General features: G+C 43.4%; 1 protein-coding gene across 5 annotated transcripts in view; it reads right to left on the bottom strand.

Annotated features, from left to right (window-relative positions):
• LOC102886562 (eukaryotic translation initiation factor 1A, X-chromosomal) overlaps positions 1 to 521 on the bottom strand; it is a 41,723-nt gene extending 41,202 nt beyond the window's left edge. For 2 of the 5 annotated variants that reach the window (XM_025044031.1, XM_025044032.1), the window contains exon 1: positions 315 to 521. In XM_025044031.1, the coding sequence (XP_024899799.1) occupies positions 315 to 330 (16 nt within the window). In that variant the 5' untranslated portion in view covers positions 331 to 521. The other 3 variants (XM_006907953.3, XM_025044033.1, XM_025044034.1) reach the window with 3 other exon arrangements.
• Positions 522 to 2,585: the final 2,064 nt, after the last annotated feature.

Raw genomic sequence — 2,585 nt, 5'->3', positions numbered from 1 at the left:
AAGACAATTCTGAGACCAGCTGAAGGAAGACCAGACATGCAAAGCCCAGACCATGAGGAAACGGCGGCGTATGGGTGGAGGAACGCACGCGAACAGAACCAAAGGTTGTCATAGGCCTACAGAAGGCACTACAGAAATGGCGTCAACTCCACCCAACGTAACGAAACTAACCAGAATAGCGTCCGGAGGGCCCAATCACCTGCAGACAGGACGCAAAGGAAAATCACTGCAGCCTGAACTATTCTGAGGCATTCTGCAGTGCTGGGGAGACACGGCCTAGCGGAATCGTGGTCCGGAAGTCCAGACGGCATTACCTTTATTCTTGGGCATGGCGTCTCCTACTCTTATCTGGTGGTGCCTTCGCAACGGCGACTTCTCCGAGAGGCCAGTGAGATAAAGGAATTACAGATCGCAGACCCGGAACGATATTAATACGGACTCTAGGACAATTAGCAAGAATCTACCTCCGAGTGAAGCAAATGGCGTCAATACCACCAGTGTCGCCGCTGCTTGCGTCACTTTTCGTAGCCTGCGCCTGAGCCCGCCCCCAACTCTGCTTTCCTCCGCCATGCTCCCTTCCCCATGTACTGCGCATGCGTACCATACTGACTGACATCTGTTTTAACAGAAAGGGACCCCAAAGCAGAAAAGGAGTAACGAGTTCAAGGCAAATAAATTTTTGGAAAGACACTTGCCGTATGAACTGAAAAGAAGAGGACACAAGGATGAAGTACCGGGGGCTATAGAATCCTAGTTAAGGTAACACTATTGCTAACTTACCAGATAGTTGGTGCTTTATAACAGTCTGATGCAGCAGTTTCACACATTAGAGACTATTTAACTAGTTAATAATTTCTTACCTAAGTATAATGGCGTTTTCTCATGCTCACACAGTTTGGACTACTGGGGAAGGACAAGTAATTGTTACCACTTTCTTTTTTCTTTTTAAAATTAAGGTATACCTGTGACCATTCCAAAGTTTGTGTGCCTGGGGCTTGGAAACTCCAATATCAAAATGCCACCTTTTAGAAAAAGGAAATATTTATCGATCAGGAAGGTGCCACCAAGAAGATGGGAGCCCTGATAATTCCTAAAATCCATCTTTAGAAAGTACAGAGTTCAGGCTTCTTTTATGTCAAGCTGTTGTCAGAGCCAACTAATGAGAGATTCCTGGGTCCCAAGGTCAGGGGACCTGACTCAAAGTTCAACAAACAAACCTTCATTGAGAGAGAGCTCATAGTGCAGACAACCATGAAGAAGAAAGAAGCTGGCTCGTTCCTCCATAGTAATGCAGAACAGGGCAAATTTCCGTTAGTCTGGTAGGGTGGGAGAGACCAAGCCCTGCACCAAGAGAAGATGGTCCTTTGACAAACAGTATAGAAAGAATTCAACACTCACATCAAAGTTAGAGTCAAAGGAAAGTTTATTACAAAAGGGGGAACACTGCACACAGTATGGTCTTTTCACAGAGGCAGAGAATGAGAAGGACCAAGAGAGATGTAGAAAACAGTGAGTTTGGGGCCCAATGTTTAGGGAATTCAGTTTATATATTATTCTTTAGTTCCTGTGAGTTGTTTAAAAGACTTTGTTTACTCATTTGCTTTGATATGGACATACAGTGAGGAAAGGCAAGAGTATGTAGCATGAGAGGATAAGAATATGTACAGTGAAAGGCCTGCTGGCAGTTCCCAGCCTTTAATCCATAGGTTCCCCAGGTTTTTAGCCATAGGGAATGACTCTTGGTTTCTCTTTTCCCTTCACAGGTGTGGGGAATGGGCCATCAGCAATTCCAGCAGAATTCTTCCTTTGTTCTAAAGGTATCCTCCTGGCCTGGCTCCAGGGCTGTTCAACATGTTGCAGTCTCTGAATGGAGTTTGATTAACATTTTAATTCTCTTGCCTCCTCTCACAGTAATAGGACTGTATTAGGGTTTTTTTTCGTTTTTGTGGTTGGTTTTTTTTTTTTTTTGGCTATTCAGGGAGGGAAGGGGGACTAGGAGGAGAAGCTGGTGGTCTGCTCCATGATGATCATGTTTGTGTGATCAGCAAAGTGTCTCTATCTCATAGTCAACTAAAGTCTGCTTAATCTTATCTCATGACAGGGTTTTCTTTTAGGTCTGTAAAACAAACTTAAAGAGTTTTATAATTTTTTTTCTTGCAAACAATGATTGTCATGAAAACAGGACATGCTGGTTATTTTTACAAAGGTTGCTGATAGCATGTGTTCTCCTCCCTTCTTTTGCATCCTGGCTTTTTTTTTCCCTCTTTGCATCCCTGACCTTATAGACAGTACAGAGTCTGGTTTTAAAATGCAATCTCTCAGTTATCCCTATGCTAGATCAAAGGGAAGGGAAATGGGAGGTGCTATTTGATAAAAACTCAAGTCTCAAGCAGGATTCTTCTAATAAGTCTGTCTAAAGCAGGAGCTGTTAGCCTTAAGACTCTGGGAACAAGGCAGCTTGAACAGGATGGAGTAATGGATCACCAGGATGTGGAGTATAGCATAGAGAATGTAGTCAATAATACTGTAATAGCTATGTATGGTGCCAGGTAGGTATTAGACAAGTGTGCATATATATATATGTA

The sequence above is a fragment of the Pteropus alecto genome, unplaced genomic scaffold (assembly GCF_000325575.1).
Source record: "Pteropus alecto unplaced genomic scaffold, ASM32557v1 scaffold1092, whole genome shotgun sequence".
Classification (NCBI taxonomy): Eukaryota; Metazoa; Chordata; class Mammalia; order Chiroptera; family Pteropodidae; genus Pteropus; species Pteropus alecto.
This window is presented reverse-complemented; position numbering and strand designations above follow the sequence as displayed.